The following is a 23,699-nucleotide window of genomic DNA, read 5'->3' as shown; positions in this document are numbered from 1 at the left end:
CAGATTTAACGAGGGTGTCAGATGTCTGGGTACAGACAATCTCAGGCAGTCCAGCCTAGGTGTGAGTGGGTGTATTTAAAGCTGTACGTGAGTCACAGCGAGCCTCACTAGTACCGCCTGTAAGGCCCTAGGACTCACGGGAACTTATAAAGCTTTATAAGTGACTGCAGTACTGGGGTGCATGGAGGCTCTGCACAAGGTCAGCAGATGAAGGCTTCTCTCTTCTGTGAAGGGCCATGCACTGCAGGTGCACACCCTGAGCTGTCTGGCAATAACACAGTGCCCTGCAGGCACACACAAGAGCAGTGCAGGCAGAGATGTACCTCTCTTAGAGACAGCCACAGCTTCTTCCCAGGTGCCTGGGACTGGTGGCTCTGAGACAAGCTGCAGTGCTGCACTAATAGCACCAGTTCCCTGGGCTACAGCAGGGAATGACCTGGTGAAGGCCAGTGTGGAGGTGTGGGAGGATTCATCGACTGCTTTATGAAACCCACACCTGCAATAGCATGATTCTTTCTCGCTTAACTGTGAGAGAACTTGACTGCTCTTCCGGATGCTCTGGAAATGCTGGGAAATACTGAGTGACTGTCAGCACCCATTTATGTTGTCACTCTGAAGCTGACATCTTGCTAACAGAAGTAAGAGTAAGAAGCAGGGCTGGTTCTGTCCCCAAGCTGAACCAGCTTGTCTGAACTGAAATCCCACCTCCAGACTAAGTGAGGTGGTTTCAGGCATCCGCAAGCAGTCACCATGCCAGTGTAAGTGCACAAGTAACACCTGCAATCCCTCAGGCACCCCCTCATGCATTTATAAAGGACTGGTGGTAAGGGTTGAAAAGCTGCCCTTAGTGGTATTTGACAATATGTTCAGAGAGATGGTTTTCCACATGTCAGATAGGCAGGACCTGCAGAATTGAGGATCTTTGTATGTCTGGAAATATGGATCTGTGCAACAACTGGTAGAACAGGCTGTTCTGGGCCAGTTCCAGCTTAATAGGTTGTATACTCTGAAATGGCTGAGAATGTGTGCAGCTGCAGAGCTTTACCAATTCAGAGAAACTGGAAACTCACACTAACCTAGGTTTGAAATATCTAAAACATCTGATCTAAAACATTCTGGGCATTTAACATTCTTAGAAGCAGGGAGATTGGTAGATGGCAGAATTAAGGTGGGTACTGGCAATATTAGATGGTGTCAGTAACAGTATGCCATGCTGAAGGTGATCATCCCCTTGGCAGCACTGACCTAGCATGCTGGAATAGTACAGATATCAGCATCATCTAGCCAGAAAAAAGACATGTTGTAAATATACTTGGATTTTCCTTATCTTTTGCTTAGGCACCACTTAATAAGCAATACTGTGTTAGCAGATACATTGGATTTTTAAATTGATCATTAGCAAAGTAAACAAATATACATCCCTCTCCAACTTTTTAAAGGAGGACCTTAAATTCAAAGGTGAAAGGTGTTTGGCCTTCAATGGACAGTATTTGTGCCCCATTTAGTTAATTGGTCTTTCAGGAGACCTCAGAATACTCATGGGACTTTGTTGTATGACCAAAGTAATGGTTTATGATAAATATGAAGAAAAACAATATATTTAAGTTTTCCAAAAGTGTAAACATTGCTTTTAAAAATATAGAGCTCTTACAGTAAGATGTAATATTATTTGCACAATATAACTTTTTTTTTGACATATTGCAGCTTACTTTATATATTACTATCTTCTTTGATTATGTTATATAGATCTGCAATTGTTGTTTTGTTAATTTTTTTATTGTTTGTCATGGGATGATTACATTTAATTATTGTTTTAGTCACTGTGACATCATTCATTTTCTGAGTGATACAGTGGGTAATAAAGGTATTTCACCAGTTTGGGGGTTTTAATTTCAAAAACCATATACATTTATTCATTATTTTAAATGTCCATGCGTGGTATAGGACAAATTCAACAACATTTGCACATATTTGAATAAGAAAGAAAATTGAAAATAATGATAGTTCCTTAAAAGTCCAGAAGAAACAATACCTTAATCTTTAATACCTTTACTAAAACTTGTTCCATACTAGATATCAAAATTTATAAGGCTGAATCTGGCCAGCAGCAGACGCTACAAAGTAGGGGGGGGAAAGTACTTTAAAAATTGAATCCAAGTAATGTATCCAGTACTGTACTATTCAGTGAGGAGTCCATTCTTACATAACTCACATATCCCTGAATTTTTAATGTGATTTATTTGTCTTGACTCCACCAAGTTCAGCCCATGTAACAGAAATATAAATGTTTATTATTTTCAGGGCTGCACATCAGTGCTCTGACACATCTAGGTGAGGAATTGGTTCCCCAGATAGGTTCCTCCACACTCCTGTTACCTGAAGGAGTGTCAGCCGAAGCTCCCCAGGCGACCTTTCAGCTGCCACTCACAGAGATTATCTGCATGATCTAGTGTCACTTGACACACCCTTGGGTATCAAAGATATCTGCAGAGGGCTGGCAGAGACACCACAGAACTGAAGACAGACCTGCACCATTCTGAAGCAACAGTGGGAGTACAGGAGAGATACACAGCAGTGAAAATGGTACTAGAAAGGCACGTTTAAGCAGCTTATTTAAGTTTTAGCTTCTCTAGCTAGGTGGGCATTTTATCTGTCTTCTAAAGAGATGAGTGTTTTGCATCAGCTTCAAAAGCCAACAGCTGTCTACACAAGAAGCTACCCATCAAGGACATGACTGCATACATTTTTCTCATTTTGATTAGCAAGCATAAGCATTATTTTTTTCTTTCACACAGCCTACATTAACACCTTCATACATACATTTTTCTATTATTTCTCCAGCAGTAAAAACCATAATGAAACTTTGGGTGTGCCCACAAAGAAAATATGCAGTATTAAATAAACACTCACATCAGTATGATTACTTAGCCACACAACAGTAAGCACATGGAACGTTTTGACAAGAGTAAACTTTAAAAGTTTCCCCTTTCTTCTCAGAATTGCTGTACATGACAACCCTACAGAACAAAATCAAGATAAGCCTGTAGCGCAGGGAGGTAAATGTGTACTATGTTTAATCCAATTAGCATAGTTACAAGTAGCAGTGTAGATGCAGCAACATAGGCCAGACATTATATACATTTATACATTATGTAAATCAGGATACAAGACATACAAAAATCTAATAACATGCTCTGAACCTTCTTGTTGTTTTCTTAGGCTTCCAGCAATCAGTGACCAAAGGGTTGAGATGCAATTTGTCTCTGGCCACTATCTTCAATGCCAATCAAGAGACACCTCCCATTGGCTACTCCCTTATCTACAGTTCTGTCTCAGTCTTCAGTAGCACCACATTCCACTATTTCTGTCACATGAAAAAGTATTTCCTGATGATTTTTTTTTATCTATACCATGATTCACAGGATGCTCCTAATTCTTGTATTGTGAGGTTTTGTGAATGAATGCTTCTTGTTTACCTTTCCACACCATCCATTGCTTTAAAGATTCTTCTTGTACTACTTTCCATCATCACTCTTCTAGGCCAAGAATTCTAAACTATTTAACTTCTCCACACATGAGAGAATAACATGGTAGTTATTCTTTAACTCTAAAAGCCTCTGCCACCCTTCCTTCAACTTCTTATTGTCCTAGGCTACTACACTTTTTTCACAAGCAAAACTCCACACAGGAGTAAGAATACTTCAGTCCCAATTAAAATGCTTGATTTATTCCTTCTGTACACTTTCTTTCCCTATCCCATGACTAAAACAGAAGAATTCATGTAAGGCGTTTCAGGAAATAACTTGCAGCCACAGCACTACAAAAGTGAAACTGAATCTCTCTCTGTTTATCTCTAAATATTAGTATTCTCATAAGTTACTCAGTGATTGGCCTTTACTTGGCATAATTCTACCATATTTGTAACTGACTGTAAAGAAATGGAATAGTAAGCTGTTCAATGTTACACAGGGTATATTATACCTAAACCCACAGAACTACAAAGACTAAAGTTCTGCTGAAACCAAGGTGCCAGGCAAATCAACTACTACATTTAAAAACCCGAAAAATATTCAATAACAATCCATTTGTATTGCCCAAAGCACAAAAAAAAAGCAAGATGAAACCAAGTGTCTCATGTAGAAAAGCGTATCCAAGCAACAACACTAAGACTCAAAAGAAATAGGTCATGTGAAGAGAAGCACTAAATTTAGTAATCAAATGTATATTCAGCAGAAAAGATAAAGATGCTTTAGTGAAATAACATAAAGAAAAACAAAAGAAATTAAGAGATTTCTAAAGCTGGGAGACACATGAGACAAAAGATATGCACTTGGTTTCCACTGTACAACTGAAAAGAAATTCATAATAGCTGAGTTAAATGTGTACGAAACATGAAATAACTCAGAGCAGATTTTGGTACAGTATTTTATTTTTGGTCAGTTTTACCCCAGAAGCTTGATAAGAGCTCTAGTTCATTGGATCTCTGCACAAGCAGACTAAAGTCATGATATGTTAAGCTGGTACAGAAGTACAGTGGTAAAACTTTACTGGAATCACAGGGTCTTGCAGGCAGCCACTACAATTTGCTTTTCATTGTAATTAGGTCGGTGACAGAGCTCTCCTTCATTACACAGAATCGCACACATGACTTAATGAAGAGGTGTGACCACAGCTGCTGTTGGCATCCCATCTGAGCCTAGTCAGTTTAGCTGAAGAACTTGCTCACCAAGGCGCTTACATGGAGGTGTGACAGCTGGCTGTCTTGAGCCACAGATGTGGTAACACTGAAAGAATCACTCTGTTCCACATCTTGTTACAAAAAAAAAAAATTGTCCTTCCTGAAGGATTTTTACTCCATTTCAGAGACTGTCTTGTTAAATCCTTGAACACTCATGGATGGCATTATTTGTAATAGGGCAGTTCCTGCCACTTCAGATGCCCCAGCTTTGCCACTCACAACAGCTTTTATTCCACTGTTAAACGGCAGGTTTTCTCACCTTTGGATAAGGTCTGAATTCCATGGGCAGACCCTGCCCAACACAAAGCTAGATCATGCAGCTGTGATAGTAGCTAAATTAGGACCTCAGGAAGAACACAGAAACTCACAGCATCCAGGAAAGGAAAGGGCTGACTCATGAGCAGCAGAGCCACTTGTCCTTTCCTCCTACTTAGCTCAAGACTCAGCAGAAGCTGTGCTCTGGGAGTGCTTGCTTCCCACAGCAATAGCTCAGCACCATTCTTGCTGCTGTGGGAAGCAGCAGTTTCAAAGCCAGCTCTCCCCTGAGGTCTGTGGGACAAAGAGTACACTTCTCTCAGAAATGATAGCATATTTTCATTCAGGAGGTTAAAAAAACAACAAACAAATGCAGCAATTGGAACATTATGATTACAGAAACACATGTTTCATGTTTAATATAAATTCAGCCTGTAGCTTTGCTGTCTCTGGGAGTAGCCATTGACTTTGCTCTGTGGGCACTGCTGAAAATAGTGGGTAGAACAGGATTATCTAATGATGCTAAATTTGCCTTTATTTATCAGTAACTGACATAACAAAAATACTGGCTGAAACCCAGACAAACCTGGCAAGTCTGGGGTGGGAAGCTATGATATGTGGTATAATGGGTAGCACCATGGTTTGAATGTGAATGCAAAGGTTGAGTATACTTAGGAAGGTCAGTGCATATCTGTCTATCATCAGCACCCAGTAAACAAACAGAAACAAAGCCATGGAGAGGAAAAGAAGCAGTAGTCACATGCCTTCAAGAGAAAGCAGAAAGAACAAAACTGTAAACAAACATTATGCTTTGTGTAGTTTGATTCTTTTTCTTTTCAGGGAAATAGGACTTTGTGAACATTTTTTTGTAAACTGAAACAGTGCACAACAGACATAACTGGGTTCTCTGTCACAGCATTCCCTAATTTACAAAAAACCAAAAACAAACTTATAAGGCTGAATCTGGCCAGCAGCAGACGCTACAAAGTAGGGGGGGGAAAGTACTTTAAACTGAGCTTGAGCAGTTACTCATCTCGACATTGCCTTACAAAAATGATCTTTATGTTAAAAAGGCCAAACTCCAAGGAGAAAAGTATTTTCCAGTCTTCTACTACTTACTATTGCCATTTTCTACATGCTAGAATGAGTACAAATAGCAACTATTTCCTTTTTTGAGCCCTAATACTTTATTATTGAGAACAATGAAAAGGGGACATTTTCTCTCAAGAGAAGAAACAATAATTATAACAAAACATGTTGACTGACTTTAAATATTGCTTTCAGTGTTCTCCTCACACACACAAAGCAGATTTTGCTAGTAAAGATAATTATTCTTTACTCATGTTGTATACATAAATAACTAGGACCTAACAGGGATGAAAAACTCTGAGCTATTTTGGTTAATCTGGTTGAAAACACTTATTGTATTTCAAGCAAAGAGGTATCAAAATATTTTTAACAAAAAAGCTTGCAACAAGAACTTATTTCACAAGAGAAATGACTGGAAATTCTCAGGTTCAGGGTTTACCAGACACCAAGTACAATACCCATAGGAGGCTTCCTCTATTTACTCATGGCAGATGTTTGGAGATTGTTGACCAGTTGAATATTACCACATATGCTTTAGGGATAAAAAAAAGAGATGTGGTTTTACATATAAAGAAAACTCCAAAACATTGCACAAGTTTTTATTTACAACCAACAGGATAAAGATGAGATCAGGATTACACCAGAGAAGTTGCACTATGTTTCATAGGTAAATTAATTTAACTAGGAGCAGGATTGTTAGGAGGTTTGAAACCTTCCAATAGTATCAAATGGAATGGCATAGGCTCCAGGCCATGAGATGGGACAATGGGTGTACTGGTGGACAGGATCCACTTTTTACCAAAGCCTGCAGTGATAGGAAAAGGGGCAACATTTTAAAACTTTAAAATGGAAGATTTATATTTGCTATAAGCATGAACTTTCTTATGATGAGAGTAGTGAGATACTGGAACAGGTTTCCCAGAGAAACTGATGATGCCCCATCTCTAGGGGTGCTCAAGTTCAGGTTAATAGGGCTTAGAGTAACCTGGTCTAGTAGAAGGTATCCCTGCTCACTGCAGTGGGATTGAAATAGACAACCTTTAAAGCTCCCTTCCAACCCAGACCCTTCTGTGATTCTGTGATTCTATGGCATTAAAAACAATCAAAACAGAGGGCTGAAGTGTCCTCAGAAAGTCATACTAACAGCCTCACTATACCTACAAAATTTCTGATTTTGATGGAGATGCACACAGCCTGCTCTTAACTGACAATAACAGACTATGATCGTACCACTGGAAACTGTTTTTTCAGTACTCTACCCTTCAAAAACCTTTTTCCTAATGTTTAGCCTAAAATACCTTGGTTGAAATTTCTGCTCTTGGTGGGCATAGAAAAGAAGTTATTCCCATTTCATTCTAATTTCTCGTATACTTGTGGACTGTTATCATTCTCCTACTCTTACTCTTCCCTAATTAACCAACCTGAAATAATTCACTATTTCCTCTAGGTCCTTTGACATTCTAGGTTGCTCTGTATGTGGTCCACATAATTTTTCATGTGCAGCATTCAAAACTAGCTTTACAACTGTTAGGCAAAGCAGAATTCCTTGCCAGGTCTTGCAAACTCTAATCCTCATAACACATCCTAGCAGAACACTTATCTTTTGATTTTTTGCAATAACAAGCTAAGGCTGACTCACACCCAGTCTGTGACCACTCAAACCTGAGTTACTATTGTACAGAATTTCTACCTAATCAGTTTGTCCTACCAACTGATTATTCTTGCCTAGGGCTGCATCTGTTTTGGCTGAATAACTTTCTATTTTTTTCATATTTCTAAGTGAAGATAATTTTTTATTTCGTCCCTGCCCTCTATCATACCTACTCCCTCCCAGCCTGATACATATGTGAATTTGATAAGCATTCTCCCTTTTATAAGCATGCATCCATGTCATCAGATTCTGAATGTGTGCAATCCAACTTGATACACATTTCTATTTTGATAGAAAACCACTCTGTAGCTCTGGTTTTCCAACAAGTGTTGCACACACCTAGCTGCAGACCAACACGGAACACACATTATTAATTTCCATATGGGAAGCACATAAAAAGTTCCATAAAAAGATATACTGAATCTAGAGCTCTTCTCTATCCATAAGGTAAGTCATGTGGTTCTTAGGGCAATCAGATTTTTGAGATGTGAGTCCTTGTTGCCAGTTACTCATCCCTATGTTATGTAGGGATGTACAAATATATTTTTCACTATTTTTATAAAAAAAATAATTTGCTTAATAATGTCATACCTTTTTTTTCTCTTTCCTCTCTCCACCAGGCTTTTCACTTTACAGCCCCCCTCTATCCTACCTAGCATCCCTAACTTCTGAAATATGTTGATGACTGACACTGGGATTCTGTTTGCGAGAGCTTTAAATACTCTAGGACATAGTTAAAGAGAGAATTCACATCAATTTGAAAATACATGGCTTAAACATTCTACTCTTTTCTTAACTGTGCATTCATTTCCTTATTTTACTAGTGCATTCATTTCCTTAGTTTTCTACCTCAGTGAAATCTAGAATCCTGACACCTTTTGGTCTTCTCACTTTACAGTTAGAATACACTTTCTATTTCACACAATAAAAAGACTTCTGGAGTGATGTGGGGGTTTTTTTTCTCTTGCTAGTTTAATTTCATCTCATACTTGTCTTTCTGATTTTATTCTCACATGTTGTACTTTTATTCTCAGCCCTAACAACCAACATAAAAGCTAACTTACTTTCTACTTTCCTGTAGGTTTGTCTTTCCAGTTTGAGTGATTTAGCCAAGCTGGTTTCTTAGCTCCAAGTTCATTGAAAACTGCCTTCCTGACTCCTGTGGGCTTCATGTTGATCATACTCTTTGTTCTGGTCCTGCAGATCACTAACCTCTCATCACTCTGCCATGTCATGTAAGTCTCAACTAATGCTTACCCTGATCTTTTCAGCTACTTGTTTCTTTCTGGCTGTAATCAAAACTAGAATAGCCTTATTGCTCTGTGAAGACTTCTCCAGAAAATCTGGAAGGCTCAATTGTCTCCAGCCTTGTGTTCATGTAGGTATTCACATTCACAGGTGAGGGAGAGGAAACAAGAAGGCTGTGGCATAGGGACACTGCTTAAATTACACACCCTGTCTCATGCAGCAAACGTCTCATCGTTAACAGCTCTTCACAGGGACCGTGTATGACCCAGACAGACACAGTTACAGCACCCTTGGTGCGAGCACCCTTTCGCCCACCTGAAAACATGAGGCCTTGTCTCTTCCCTGCCACTCCTGTGCCTAGGAGGGAATTTTATGTTAGTCACATGTGAGTCATGAACGCTGGAATAGCCAAGCATGACAAAATGGAAGTTTTGCGTAGCAACACAGCTTGTCACAGCCTCAGCTGCTGAATATACTGATATATTAATAAATGTGTATCTAGGCACCCCTCTTTGCAGTTCACTCACTCCTTGAACACTTAAACTTCTGGCCTTCTCATTGCTGACTCTTGTACACAGTTACTCAACTTTCTGCTGCAACTTCCACGGGCACGTTTTCAAAATATTGCCTGTAGGACAGATAGAGGCTATGGATGCAAACCCACTCTGAGACAGTGTGAACAGCAGCTCAGTCAGGACTGCTGTGTTCTTTACTCCCATCACATGATCATGGTGAAGTAACCAGCAAAACTTTTCTTACAATTCTCTTCAACTACATCTCTTTTGTTCAAGTGCCAAAATTCACAGAGACTCTGGTTTGTCCCAAACATTCACTCTAGCACTGTACCCTTTCACTTCTGGCCACCATGTCATCAATTTCCCAGATTTCAGACAGCCTGCTCCCAGAGCAGGATCAGACACGAGTCCTGCAAGGGGAACACAAGAAAGCTTGCCCTCCTACATAGCAAGGATGTGAAATGACAAGAGGCTGAGACAGACTGCTTTCCCATGCAGGGCAGGCCTTGGGCACAAGGAGCATAGTGAAGCACCAGCCTTGCTTTAAGGGGGGCCTCCCATGTCACCAACATCCCTCACAGCTTCCAGGAGTTTGGGAATCTGCAGAAATAGCCTCCTTATGCTCACCATAGGCATATATGTCAGTTGGAAGATGTTGGCAAAATGAATGTGAAGGAGGATCTCCAAGTATTTATTTGAACAATTCTTAGTCAACCTATAGCCACTTAAAACTTTTGCCTATGCCCAGGTATGTCTAGGAAACAGGACAACATGTTGCAGGCGCACTAGGAACACAACAAGCATGTTGCCATTGGTCTCAAACTGACGCTCCAGTTTGGAGGGGAGCACTGAGACAGAGTCCACAAAGACTACAACAGATCAGAAGTTGAACAAGCTGTCCAGATCTGCCGTGCCCTGTAGACAACTGGGCTCTGAGAGGGCCCAACAGGATGGGTGTCCAGACTCCACTGAAAACTGACACACTTATGACTTTTTTGTTTCTTTAATGACTTAGCCAAGGCTGAAACATCCTGCTGCCATAGTACTGAGGTCCAGAACCAGGCAGAAGCAGCTCAGTTGATGTCAGGATTCCTCCAACACTTCAGTAACACCAAGAGCCCTCCCCAGAGAAACACAGACAACAGGACTCTGGGCAGAGTTCCTCATTTACATCTTCAGTCTTGCAGTGCTATTTGGGCTTCCGCTCAGGCTTAGCTACAGCTAACTCCAATTCCTGCACCGCCAGTCCCTGAGGCAGCTGACAAACAGCCTTCCCCCCTCAAGGAGCACAGCAGAGGAAGTCAGACCTCCAGTGACAGCAATGCACGGACAGGAGATCCCAGGGGCATTTTACAACAGCTCCAATGTCCTCTTGTCATCACAAACAGGTTCACTTGCAGAAACAAATCAGATTTATTCTGCTTTCTTCCTGCTATTCCGAGGCCCCACAAAATATCAAAATAAGAGCAGGCATAATAAATGACCTTACTGTCATACAAACATGCTTAAAGAGTCTTAGTCTGTAGTACTTGGCCAAGCCAACTCCCTCTGCAGTTTGTTGCTCAGACTGATTTTAGCAAGCTGCAAACTGCAACTGATGCAGTTTGGAGAAGTAGCTTACTCATGGGTAATATACCACTTATTAAACAGAATGGTACTGAACTAATTCAATAATGAGGGCCAGATACAAGCCCCACTAAACATCAATGCAGAAAAGTGAGAGATTGAACAGTAGCAGGGACCATTCCCTTTGAGACATTTTCAGTGTCCAGAATTTTTTCTGAAATACAAATATGGAAAAAATGAATGTGAACTTTTTGCCTCTCATTCTAATACAGCTGTCCTTCATTCATTGACACTCCACTGCAATATTAGCCAACTGATGCTCAACTCTCTTTCTTCTATCAGCATTATTGCAGTCACTTCTTCATGCATAGAAATACAGCTCATTTATCCACATAATCAAATCAGCTCTGAAGAAACAGAGTCATTCCTCAGTAAGAGAAAGAAGGACTGCTAAGTGGGAGTGGGCTGTTTCTACAATTATACTCTTAAACAAGTGTAACCAATTACTGTTCGGGTGAGCACCACTGAATTACAATCACAGAGATAATTGTGTCTGAACACTTGCACATTCCATGAGTAGGATGTAAATTTCATTTATGAGGTTTTTAACTTACTATTCCATTGAAATTGAAATTAGAAAGAAATAAAATCATAGCATTCAGAGCTATTGTTTCAGGCTGTTTGCAAACTCCAGTGACCATTCTTTTCAAACCTTTGCCAGCAATCATATACTTCACTTTATAGTCATTGATAGTCACTTTTCTCATAAATAAAATCTTTCAGGGCAATAATAAAAATAAATACACTCTCCTGAGAAAAATATCAGATTGCCAAACCATTGTAACACAGCCAAACAAACTTTAGCTGAGATTGTGTAATCTCAACAATCGCTGTTGTTAAATTGCAGAATGGTTTTAGCTGAGAATTATTTCAGCTATTACCAAATTCATCTTATACCTTTTATCAAAGGATTTCAGAAACTAAAAGAAACAATAATCATCATTCCATCTTATTTTCTAAAAACAGCTTTAGAGCTTAGTGACAAAATTCAGAAGAAATGCAAGACTTAAAATCTCGCCACTCCTTCTACTTGCTGCACTTTGCTGCTTTGCTTCAATTAGGGTTTGTTGATTGCCCAATACAAATGTAGTTCCTATGCAGCTGAACAATAACACAACCAATATTATGAGGCCAAATGCTGTCTAAAACAAGCACATCCCAGCATTCTCCTCCTCATAGGCATGGCTGCACTTAAGTCTTTCAAAACACTTGAAAACTACAATTGCAATAGGTATTCTACTTGGAATCGTCTTAGGGACAAATAATATTTGCATCCAGAACTCCTAATTTGCTTCTTATATGTAAAAACCAACATTACAACCTGGAACATCTAGTGCTGGCTAGCCCTGCTGCCCACTTTGCAGGCCTTGCTGAGTGAGCTGGACAAGGATAGGTCTGTGGGTGAACTGACGCTTTACTTTGGGTTCTGCTCCCCCTCCCGCTTTACTTGTCAGCTGTGTGCTCGCACAGGGGGCTTCGCCACCTCTCCAATGCCCCTGCCCGGTGTTGTGTCCCCTCTGCGCGCCACTCGGTGGGAAAACAGCGGGGAAAGCAGCCCCACAGCATGCCCAGTGTGTACGCAGTATGTCCGCACCGTGTGCGGTGCGCACAGGACACACAGCCACACACACGCACCGAGGGCCCCACACTCTCGGGGCAGAGACGGCCCTCTGCCCGCCCGGGAAGCCGCGGCCCTTCCGTACGGGCCTCATCTGTGCCGCCATCCCGGGATCAGGAGCCTACCGACGGGGGCCTTGCTCCAGCCATGCCGCTGGCGGGCGGCTGGCAGCGCCCGGGCCCCGCTCCCGTTTGCGTGGGACCGTGACCGGCTGGGGCCCGACGCCCACACGCAGCCCTCGTCTCGCCCGCGGCGGCGCTCCGGGCTGTGGGTGGCCCCGCGGGGCTGACGCAGGCGGCGGGCGGGCAGGAGGGAGGGAGTAAGAGAGGGAGGAGCCCGTGATGGCCGGTGCCGCCGCCGTCGCGCTGTCCCTCGCTGCGCTGCCGGCCACCGCCACCGCCGCCCCTCCGCCGCTGTCAGCTCCCGAACACCGCGCCGCCGCCATGGCCGAGGAGGAGGCTCCCAGCGAAGGGTGAGTGGAGCGGCCGCGGGGTGAGCCCTGTTCTCTCCGCGGCCGTCCTGGACGGCGGCAGGAAACCTTTCGGGGCGCCCGGGCCGTGCCGTGCCGTGCCGCCGCGGGCGCTGCTCGCCCGCCTCCTCCCGCCGCCGGCCCGTCTGCCCGCGGCGCCTATGGGCTGCGGGGCGGCGGCGGCCGGCCCCTGTGCCGGGGGCTGCATGGGCTCCGCGCTCCGCTCCGGCCCTGCCGCGCTCCGGCATCGCCGCTCGGGCGCTCCCCGGCGTGCGGGCACACTGCCTGCCATGTTTTCGTGCCGCACAGCCCGCCCTCCTGCCATGGCTTCCCGCCTTCTGGCAAGGGCAGGCTCCCGGCAGGGTTTGCCACCGGCTGCCTGCGAGCCCCGTGTCCCCGCTGCTTCGCCTTCTGTGCTGGAGCCCCGCCGTGGCTGGCCGGCTGTTGTCATTGCACACCTGCCTGCAGGCGCGTCCCTGCGCGTTTTCTGCCGCTTTGCTTTGGCGTAGGTACGCACTCCGACTGTCAGCCATCCTTCCCTTTGCTCCCCAGACGTCACAGGGCTGTATACAGTGCTGGCCCATGCTCCGGTGTGCCTCTGCGGCTCTATCTGTGCCTACAGATACCCCGTCTTCTCGTTCCGTCCATTCTGTACGTTCACTTTGATGTAGAGCGGACAGGACACTTGTCAGCCTCTCTGTGTAGTCATTCTGTACTTTATGTAAATAGGAGATGAGAGCACATCTATAAATTACAAGCATACGCTGTTGCTGTAACTTTTCCAGTGCTTTATGCTGTCTCTGCTAACTTCTTTCCTTGCACTGTCCCAGGGCATTCACATCTACTGAAATAATATGGCATAAGTTACCCTGTCCCTGTTCTTAACAGATATCTCTAATACTTGTTTGTAACCACTTAAACCCCTGATATGACTTTATTACAGCTAGTAATCATCCTTCTGTCTGAAGTTACATAGTTCCACATATATCTCTTGTGTGTGTACATTCAAATGGTTGTATACAAATTACTCATCAGTGGGCTGTTCTTCAATTCACATGTTCTTTACTCAAGTATGCCTTCTTAGTGTATGCTTTATGTCTTGTTACATTTAAGTTTCCATTGCAGACCCATTTTTATACCCTTCCCTTGCCCCCAAATATGTTGTCTGCCTCTGTAGAATAATACAGTCATCCTATCTCTGAGTTTGTTTACCAAACATACTTAATGTATTTGCTGGTCACTTATCTCAAAGTTTGTTCCATCGTATTTTATGGTTCTAGTCCAAACATTGCTCTATCAGAATATATCTAGCTCTGCTTTAGTCATACATGTGCTTTATTCCTTCTGTCAGATGTGTAAGTATGCTTTGCATGCATTGTTTACATGAATTTGCCCTCTTTCTGTACGCTTTAAATATCAGGTGGTGTATCCCATTGCTGATTGCCTAGCCCTCAAAAACTCATTTCTTGCTGTCTCTTCTACATCTCCCTTCTTGTATAACTAAGTCCTGTGTTATTTTGAGAAATCAGACTTAAAATTCTTCAGCTATTTGCATGAAAACCATGCCATGCATTCATGACATCTTAATTAAGGATATTGCTGTTTGCATGTTGTCATGTTTTGTGTCTGTTCTGTTACCTGTCAAAACTACCTGCATCCTCCATCTTGTTCTCTGTTTAGTCCTTTTTGCAGCATGTGATTTTGCTTTTCATCTTACATGTTTTCCTGCTCTGCCAGCTGAGTCTGACTAGATCCGGACTATCCATCTTTTCCAAATTCCCTGTTATGCCATTATCACCGTGTGTACACAGCATTCTTATTTCAAATGTGAACTCCAAAACCTTCCCTTTCAAAGCCCTAAACAATTTTGTCTACTCTATAACTCTGCACTCTCCTCCTTTCCTCAAACTTAAAATAGCTTTCCAAAATCTTCTCCTTCACACAACCTCTGCCTTCTGCAACATTACCCACTTGAAACTACAAGTGAAACCCTTCTTGGTTCTGTGTTCTTTCTGACCTCTTCACAGTCTTAAATACAAGTAGTTTGTAAAGCTTCTTGTTGCTGGTTTACAGGTTTTCTAAGTACAAGTCTTAAAATAGCTCTGCCTCAGCCTGTTTTGTTTGTGTGTTCATTCAGCGCATTAGCCTGAACTGCATTAGCTGTCTGGATTGATCACACAGAGTGCTGAGTGCTGCTGAGACAGTGCCAGCCACCCTCAACTCGAGTTGCCTTTCAGGATTGTGGGATCGTAACACTCGTTGATCTGGACGTAGGGTTAGGCTGAATTTTCAAGAGGATTATTGCAAGTTTCTCATGTGGTTTACACAGCTGGATGGCTTTTAAGGGGTGTTGATTTTCAGAACTTCTGAATGATTAGATGTTGATGTGATATTTTTCTGTGTAAGCCTCCCAACGCACTAAAGATTTCTAAGAATAAAATCTCATCATCTTTTTCCATGAATTCAGAAAGCACATTTGTGTTGAAGTGTTAGTGCTTTTATTGGTTGGTTTCTAGCAATAATTAAAATCGCCATTTGTCCATCTTTTGAAGTCAAGTAAAGCTCAGTACCCAGGAGAAGTTTATAAACAAGAGAAACATGTTCAATAATTTTTCATTTAGAATGCCATGGCAGTGGTAGGAAGTTACAATATACCATCAAACCCCTAGATTAAATTGCTAGTGACAGGTGCACACGAATAAATGCAAAGTTTATCTGCTTTGAAAACAGTAGTGTGACTCAATTTGTTATGCAACAACGCTTGCTTTGTTGTAATTTGGTAACTGTGCAAAGCATGGTGGAAACAGAATAACAGTAGTTCAGTTACTTTCTGGAAGATCTCAGCTGAAAAATATTCATGAAAAATATTCATGGCCCTGTCCTAACTTTGAATTAGAAGATTAACTAAACAAATGTTTTAGTAGTCACAATGACAGTGATTTCTTGGTTAACATGTCACCTGCTACTGATTTCCAAGCCTGTTTACAGCCTTGGACCTCCTCTCTGTAAGCTTTAGACGGAGACTTGTGCCTGTGAGGCACACAGCCTAGTGTGAGCCTTTTGCCAGTTTTCAATTCACTTATTCACTCTGGATGCAGCAGGACTGCTTCTGGCTTGTAGTATAACTAGGAAGAACAGCTGCTATATGTGTGTATACATACAGAAAAAAGATCCCCAAACTGCAATACTGGGTTTTTTTTCCCCCCTCTGAGATAAGTGGGATAGTTTTCTTTAAAACAGAACTTTAGGGCATCTGCAGTTACAAGCCCACATCAAATTACTTGTAAGTGGCCTTTGGTCTGATAAAGTAGTTGGAGTAAAGGTAAAGACATAGACTCTAACACCAGTGTTCACAATTATTTTTGTGTTACCTTTCAAGCTTGTTTGTATTACAGAACTTAATTTTGAAGTGAGCTGTTTGATTAATAAAAGAGGAATAGTTTATTAGCCTTGATAGAGCCTGTGTCTTCTTAGTAGGATGGTTCACTGTATTACAGCGTGATGGGACACTCTCACCTCAGAATTTCTGCCAGAATTTTTTGCTGGTTACACGATCTAGATTTTAAAGCAAACTGAGTGGGTAGACTGCTGAAAGCAGAGTCCTGCTTACTTTTCTTCTTTCCCATGGTAAAGATGACTGAATGCAGGCTCGGTTGCTACAACTTGCATTTTTAAAAAACTGAGTGAGATGTAAGTGCAGTGTGAAAAGCAGATGTGGGAGAAGGTTAAAGGTAATTTCCTTCCTCTTTTCTGATTTTGTCTTCTTGGCTGGCAATGTTGTGTCAGTCACAGCCTCAGTACTTAATGCCTTTTGTGTTACATGCATGAGCTCATCAGAAAGTATTTGTATGAGCAGGTTTTCAGGCACTTATGGGATTATTTCTAATGGTTTCTGGTACTTGTATGAATTTGGGGAGGGAAGATCTGTGTTCATGAAGATCTCTCATCTTCTCCTAATGCAGACTAAAGGGAGAGAGGGAAAGATGGCAAAATGTAACAGGGCTTTCTTTTCATTCTGGTGGCAGAAGAAAGATGCTCATAACCCCATTTCCAAGTATCAAGCAAAGACATTTCTTCAGAGGCTGCCGAAGTAGACTTAGGGGAGATCTTAGCCCCAGTGGAAATGACAGTGAAGCTATAAATCCAGATGTGCAACTAGATGTGGGGCTGCTGTAGTGCTGGTGACTATGGGTCATTGGAGAACACAAATTTTAGCCAGTATTGCATGTATTTGGGTGTATTAAAAGTTGTTTTAGAGCCTGCTGGGGGCTTATAGGCCCAGTTAGACTTACCTCTTTGAATTGGACAGTGTCTCTGTGCCAGGGGTTCTCTGATTGTTCTGAACCTCTGTGGGAGACTCTGAACAACTCTTCCAACTACTAAATAAATACTAAATAAACTACTAAAATGTATTTTCTTTTATATAGTGGTTTATTAGGATTTTTTGCTGAGGAAATTTTGATTCTTGTGTTTCATAACTTCAGAGTATTTACTTGCAATTCTGACATTCTTTTGGGAGGGTTTTTTGGTGCATGATTTGCATTGACAGCCAGGGAGAGGAGGGCATGGGAGGAAAGGTGAGTGTCTGCATTTATATTGGCTCAGAAAGATCCAGATGAGAAGCTGAGCAGCAGGAGAGAGGTCACTAGAGAAGAGAGATTTGTGAGTCAGTAAAGCTGTGTAAGGGAATGAGGTCGATCTGGAATAAGGTTAAGAGGGTAAAAGGAGGATTTTAAGTGGCAGCATGAACACATGGTGGTATGGTGAGGAATGGCAGAGAAAGAAAGTGCTCTGAGTGTGTTGTACTAGAAAACTCAAGATGATGGGAGACTACAGAAAGGAAGGGAAGATGTGGGAATTAAAAAAACACATTCTCTAAAGAAGATGCAAGAGCACCTGTTGCCATTGAGAAAGTCTGCTCATATATTGAAGTGAGGGAGAGAAGGGTGTGGCAAAAGGCAAAACAGAAATGGGGTGGGTTAGTGCTCTAGCAGACCATTGTGGAATTGGCTACCTTTAGTAATTTGGTGTCATACTGACACCAAAGTCTTCTTAATTGGGAACTTCTGATGTGATAGCTTTTTAAACCCATTTAACTTCTTAACTATTTTGAAGACTACTTGCACTTCTTGACACCTGAAGCATTTGTGGTATAAGCATGTAGAGAAAATAGTCTGTTGTCAAAAGGGTTGCACACCTCTTAGGTTTTCCAGAAAATGGAAATGGGGATAGATAGTCCAAAATGTTGATTACCAGTTCTTGCATTTTGACGTAGGTAACTCTTTGTCAACTTAGGTGACTATGATAAAGGAACACATTATAGAAGCTGCTCCAATGAATTTCAGTGAAACAACTCTCAGTGTGTATTTATACTTGTGTACAAGTGGGGTTTGTGTATAGCATGTTTGGGTCTGAGGGAAGTGATCATATGCTTTATATAGTCTTATATCTGTGTTCTTATATGGGCCCTTATGAAAAAGTGAAAGCATTCACCTCCAAATCTTGTAATCTTAATTGTGCATGCATGATATACAATGGAATTTTACCAAAAGAGAAGCAGGGTGGGGTGTGAGTGGGCAATGGTACAGGTTAGTGAGAGGTACCTGTTGCATGTATGCTTTGCTCTCGTCCAGCTTGATAGAATTTGGAAACAGGCTGAAATGTGGACTGCTGGCATGGTAAGTAAGAGAAGGTTGACAAGGATTAAGCCAGGTTTAAGTCATGCAATATCTGAAGGGCAGCAGGAGTACATCAGTTGATGTATGAATAAAACAAAAGCAGTAGAAAGTTGAATAACATATGAGGGGCATCAAGAAGAAATTTTAATTACGCTTCGCTTCGCACATTCTTACTGCAAGATGCAGTGTGTTGTTTGTAAAAACATTTGAAATGTGTGGCATTGCCAAGTTCTATCAGACACAGAGTTTACTGTGGATGGGGCCTCTGTGGTACCTAACCCATGGTCTCTATCACAAGGGTGAGGAGTTTTAGTGGGGCTGTGCAGCTTGCCCCTTGCTTCTTCTCTGCATCTTTATTTCTGTATTCTTTGTTATTCCATACGTGGTATGTAGTTGCTAATATATATGTATTCTTTCTAATTTTTATTTTTTTTAGCTTTTAAATAGGAATGTGAAACTGAGTTGGGTGCTATCACAGCTTTTTTGTAAGCAGTATGAGCATTGCACATTGCAGGCTTGGGTAACACTCTATGGGTAAACTTCATTCTTGTGGTACATACTGAAAAAGCACTTGCCCTGAAAGGGAGACCTTTGGGTATAGCTAGAAAGAGGGTGGAAGATTACAAAAGCATAGAAAAAAGGATGCATATGGTTAAAAAAAAAAAAAGGCAGAGCTGGGAAACGCAGAAGAAAGGGGGAGGGGGCTGCAATGATGCAAGTTATACTGCAAGATGTACCTCTGTCTGAGGTCCAGCATGGGAGAGAGCAGAATTGTAGGTCCTTTCCACTTCATGAGTGCTCAGGTTGCTCAAATGACTTAAAATAAGCACAGTAAACTTTAATATCTGTAAAATTTCCAGAAAATCTCATTGGTTCTGGATTCATGTCCATGAGGTACATTTTCAAGTTAATTTTGATAAGTGATAGTTAATTTTGATAAAAACAGCAATAAAACTTGCTTCTGGATTTTTATATTAATTCTGATGTTGAATGTTCTGAACACAGAGTTCAAGATGCAGTAAATACATGAGGAATGCATTGTTTTCACCTCTGCCCTAATGAAGAGCAGTGTTCTGCAATAACCTATCATGGGTTTTGTGTTGGAATGGGGCTGATGTATGTTACACTTCCTAGAAATATGATGCAGAGGTTTTCAAAACATTCTGTTTTAATGTTACTGAAGTATCCAAGAGTTTCACAACATCTAATTGCATGGAACATCTTGGCTCAAAACTCATCTAAACAGAACTTTATGGGCAGGGTTATAATGTCATCTGGGAAAAAAAAGTTGTTATCCTTTTCTAACCTGTTGGCAATTATTTTGTCCATTTATTGTCTCCTCATGAAAACAGTAAACAGACATTTCTTAAAGCAAGGAGATTTTTTTGTTCCCACACCGTATTCCTAATACTTGCTTCTGGGTCTTGCCTCTTTAGTATGCACTTCAAGGTCATTCCCTGAGGATTTTTAGTCTGTTCAATGAAAGTGAAACATAGAATGTTTTTCTTCTCCTGATTTTTGTCTGCAACTGCCAGAGTGTTTTGTCCTAGGAACATCTCATTCAAATTGTTGTGGTTGCTACATCTGACTTCTCTTGTACATGCAGAATCTTTGTCCCTGGATATACAGCCTTCACAACAACAGTTACTGTGTATGCCTGAATGAGACTGAGCATATTCAGTGTTCTCAGAAGACAGAAACATTAAAGAACATGCTGCACTTCAGGGACAGGAATGAAGGACTTCAAGGACTTCTAAAATTGCTTATGCTCTCAAGATTCTCATGAAATCATATCCTGAGCCTTGTTGCAGAAACATCCCTGCCTAGTTAAATGTGGACTTGATGTCATGATTATATGTTACTGTCTGTCAGTGGCAGCTCTGCCTTAAAAGCTTGAATGTTCCCCACCTTGACTCACAGTCTTTCTTACCACTATGTTAATTTATAGGTCTGCTGGTTAACTTTCTGGCTTTTCTGTAGCTGGGTTAAACCATAACTATCTGGTTTAAAATCTAGCGCCTTTTAAACCTGAATTTCACAAATTTGGCAGAGAACAGTGACCAAGATAGACCTTGGATATAGTGATTACTAAAATGTTTTTCTTTACATATTAGGGGGTTTTGCCATGGTGGTGTAGCTGGTAACTGTTAACAAAAAAGGATCAATTCTTGCCATAATCAGTCATGTAAACAGCACCCAGTATTCTCATATTGCAGGCTATTAAATTAATAAAATGGGAAAGGAAAAGTTTATTATAACTCAGTTCTGTCATGGATAGAAATGAGCCAGATGTAAACCTGCTACTTTTCTCTGACATTTTGACACAGAAAGTTCTGTTTGATTGTGTCATCCTTGACTGTTTCTTTTGCTTTTCATTGTTTCAGGTTATTACCTGTAGACTAGAAATTTTAGTAACCAAATATAGAATTTGGTCTGAAAACTTGGTTGTGTTGGTGGTGGAAGAAAACAACCTATGTACCTCTTTAGTTTTGTGTAAGCTACTGCTGATGCTGAGGAAAATGCAGAAAGCATCCAGTAAAAAGGAGATAAAATGGTAAAAGGATATCTGTATTACTTCAGTTAAGCATCCATCCTGTGTTAACTGTAAAGTGTTTATAAAGCGTTATAAGAAAATGGTTTTATTTTTTAAATTGACGCTTGGCCATAAATTTGATATGCTGACCTCTTCCCCAGTTGCAAATACCTGATGCTTCTTTTCACTCCTCCATTTTTTTGCCCATTCTTAGTATTTCTATAACCACTGAAAGGGCTGAATGAGTTGTAAGACATATCATGGCGTTTTTATGGGCTGAGGTTTATGTAAGACCGAGGTTTATGTAAGACCTTAGAAGAGTGAACCTTATGTTGCTGATATTTAGATTTCAAAATATTGGCAATTTTGAATTCCTTTGCTAGCACAGTACTGCAAAAATACATTATGCATAAACAAGAGGGTAAAATCTGAGCTGCCTTCCCATAGCTTACCTTTGTTTTTTCTGTTACAGTGCAAGAGTCTCTTAGTTTGGAGCTAGCTCGAATTTCTGGGTGCTTACAACTGCATTGTCTGCTGAAAGACCCTGAAAATCCCAATGCCATTCCTCTTGGTGCTGGGCAGAAACTAACAAATCCTCTGCATTAATTTGTTTTTTCTTTCCTTACTTACTTCTAAATGGCTGAAATTAATTCTGAGAGTCAGGAGAGGAGAGGTTTAGGGTTTTTGAGAGCTCAGCTTCATTCTAATGAGATTTAAGGGCAAAGGGTAAAGCTTTTTAAGTTTTTGAACTTGCTCCCTAGCTAAGATCTTGGTAGTTTGCAATATTGTCTGCAAAAGTTTGATTAAAAATATTAAATACATTTGTTTCCTAAGAGCAAGACAAACAGATCTGCAGCTCTGTTGCTTGTGCATTCAGTTACTTTCCCATAATCCTTCCTTTGCAAGTTACTGTGTATTTGTTGTATAACCTGAGCTCTGGCTTCCTTACTGATGTAATTTTTAAGTCCAAATAATTCTTTGTGACAGGAAAATCTGTTCTCCACACTCCTGTCACTGCTGCATGTTATTTGGTCTGTATTGGGAGTTTTGATTACCATACGAGCTTCAAAATTCTTAGTGAAAAGCTGATTTTATATTCAACACTTTAGAAAGGTTTTTGCATGTCCTGTCTTGGTGGGTCAGAAAATTTTGACAGGTGATCATGTAGCAAATGGTATTCTATTCATTTACTCTGGTTTGGTGGAGTCCTTTTACCTTTTTGCAACCTGTTTGCAAACCCCAGGGTTTTTTTATTTGCTATTCTGCCACACAGACTTTCCACAGATCATGACAACTAGGTCTGCAGTGCTGGGGAGATGCCTCCATTGAATGATGTCAAGCTTCTTACATCTTGTAAGCCATGCATTCGTATAACTGTAATGTAGCTTATAATGTAAGCTTGAAAAATGAGAGAATGAACTCCATTTCTGTACATTTATATCTCCTGGACAGAGTTACAAGCAACTTCTGCTGAATATTTTTATGTGGTAGAGCTTCCAATTTTTAAATCCACGTTACAATCCAGAAGTCAAATAGACTGTTCAGCTGTTTCAATACATGCCTCATTGGTAAAACATACATTTTCAACTCTCCAGCAGTATCTAAACTTTTACAAACTTTTTGTGAATATGCTAAATTTGTATTTGTAACTGGCTGCAGATCCATTAATTGTCTTGCATGGAATCAATTCTCACCAAGCTGAGCAGGGTTAATGGAGCTGACAGAAAGGTACAACCAATTTGCCACGTTCTTCATTTGGTTTGATCTGAATAGTGGAGGTGAATGGTTGTGTCAGGCTCACGGTACCTCTGCCTCTACTTGATTCTTAGTTCTTTTGAAAGTTACCCCCGGGGAATTCAAGCAGTGCTGTGACTGCAAGTTCTTGATTCAAATTAACATTCAAGCAGCTAAGGACAAGCAGTATTGTCCTGAGCTAAACTTATAACAATATTCATTCACTCATCAAGTGTCAAAATATAGTAATAATTACATATTTTTATCCTTTCTTGTGCTTGCAACCAGGATCTCAGAACACTTGCTCCAACCAGCCACTGTGTTAGATCCTGCCTGGTGGCTTGGCCCCTGCACGTGGTGCTTGCAGCTCTGCTTTGTCAGATGTTTCTGCATGTGTTCCTTTTGTTTGCATTATTTATTACTGTATTTGATCATCAGCATAGGCTACTAATGGTCCCCACTAATCTTCTAGTCTCACACTAATCACTTTGACTTTCACTAAGGTCGTTCAGTGGGTGTTTCCAGGGCTTTCCCTTACCTTCTGG

General features: G+C 41.1%; 1 protein-coding gene across 1 annotated transcript in view; it reads left to right on the top strand.

Moving 5' to 3' along the window:
• The first annotated feature begins 13,064 nt into the window (after positions 1–13,064).
• Positions 13,065–23,699, top strand: part of ABHD5 (abhydrolase domain containing 5, lysophosphatidic acid acyltransferase) — a 28,275-nt gene continuing 17,640 nt past the window's right edge. The window contains exon 1 of the mRNA XM_015619109.3: positions 13,065–13,212. Within this exon, the coding sequence (XP_015474595.1) occupies positions 13,082–13,212 (131 nt within the window). The 5' untranslated portion in view covers positions 13,065–13,081. The remainder of the gene's footprint in view (positions 13,213–23,699) is intronic.

This window comes from Parus major, chromosome 2, assembly GCF_001522545.3.
Source record: "Parus major isolate Abel chromosome 2, Parus_major1.1, whole genome shotgun sequence".
NCBI lineage: Eukaryota > Metazoa > Chordata > Aves > Passeriformes > Paridae > Parus > Parus major.
Note: the sequence above shows the minus strand (reverse complement) of the source record. Positions and strands in the feature narration are given on the sequence as shown.